The following is a 1,109-nucleotide window of genomic DNA, read 5'->3' as shown; positions in this document are numbered from 1 at the left end:
CTATCTAGATAATTATATGTTGAGGTGTGCATAAATTGTATTTTAAAGTTTGCAAGTTGTAATTATGTAAATTATACTAGTAATAATTAATAAGGCCAAACTTCAAACATTTTAGTGAAATTTTAGCTTGCTTGCCAAGACTAACATCAAACATATTTTACAAAAGTTATAAAATTCACCGTCAAATGTAAGGGGGATACTTAATTGTGACTTTAGGTGATGAACAGAAAATTATATGACCACCTCTCCTAGAATCTGCCAACCTTGCCTTTTAATTATTATTTGTTAAAATAGAAAGTCTTTATACTAATTTTTTAAAGGTGTATAATTATTATTATATGTCTCAGACAAAAAACGTGCAAATGAAGCTAGCCATGCATCTATAAATTGGAGATAGATTAATCGGAAGCAAAATACAGAAAGAAAGATGAAGTCGATTAATATATTGAGTTTCCTGTTGCTTTCAACTACCCTCTCTTTGGTTGCCTTTTCTCATGAATTTTCCATTTCTGATAATAATGGGAATATTGTATTCCCTCCCGTGCTGGACATGGACGGCGAATATCTCAAGATAGACGAGGAGTACTCCATTATCAGTGCTCTCTATGGCGGTGGAAGCGTATACTTAGCTGATATTGATAACCGTACCGAATGCCCAAATGACGTTTTGCTTGACAGTTCTGGTGATTTTGAGCACAGCACACCCGTGTTGTTTTATACTATGCAACTTGGAAGTCAATTCGTTTCTGAAGACCAAGATGTTAGTATAATGTTCTCAACTAAGTCATGTTTTAACGAAACTGTTTGGCAAGCTGGTGATTACATGCTAGGGCCGATACATCCACCACCTAGGTTTGTTATAACTGGTGGTACCTTAGGAATTCCAGGACCTAATACCTTGAAGAACTGGTTCAAAATTGTGAAATATGAGACGGGGAGACCTAATTCTTACAAGTTAACGTATTGTCCTAGTAAATATATGTGTCCAACATGCCAATTTGATTGTGCAGATGTCGGATTGTACGAAGATAGGGGATACACCCGTCTGGCTCTCAATAACATGCCTTATCCCTTTGTCTTTAGCAAAGTAAACAAGAATGATGCATAGT

At 35.6% G+C, this 1,109-nt stretch overlaps 1 protein-coding gene across 1 annotated transcript in view; it reads left to right on the top strand.

The window, feature by feature from the left end:
* Nucleotides 1-427: 427 nt before the first annotated feature.
* The window catches only part of LOC125858644 (cysteine protease inhibitor 1-like), a 41,862-nt gene continuing 41,180 nt past the window's right edge, over nt 428-1,109 (top strand). The window contains exon 1 of the mRNA XM_049538477.1: nt 428-873. Within this exon, the coding sequence (XP_049394434.1) occupies nt 428-873 (446 nt within the window). The remainder of the gene's footprint in view (nt 874-1,109) is intronic.

The sequence above is a fragment of the Solanum stenotomum genome, chromosome 3 (genome assembly GCF_019186545.1).
Source record: "Solanum stenotomum isolate F172 chromosome 3, ASM1918654v1, whole genome shotgun sequence".
Lineage (NCBI taxonomy): Eukaryota > Viridiplantae > Streptophyta > Magnoliopsida > Solanales > Solanaceae > Solanum > Solanum stenotomum.
This window is presented reverse-complemented; position numbering and strand designations above follow the sequence as displayed.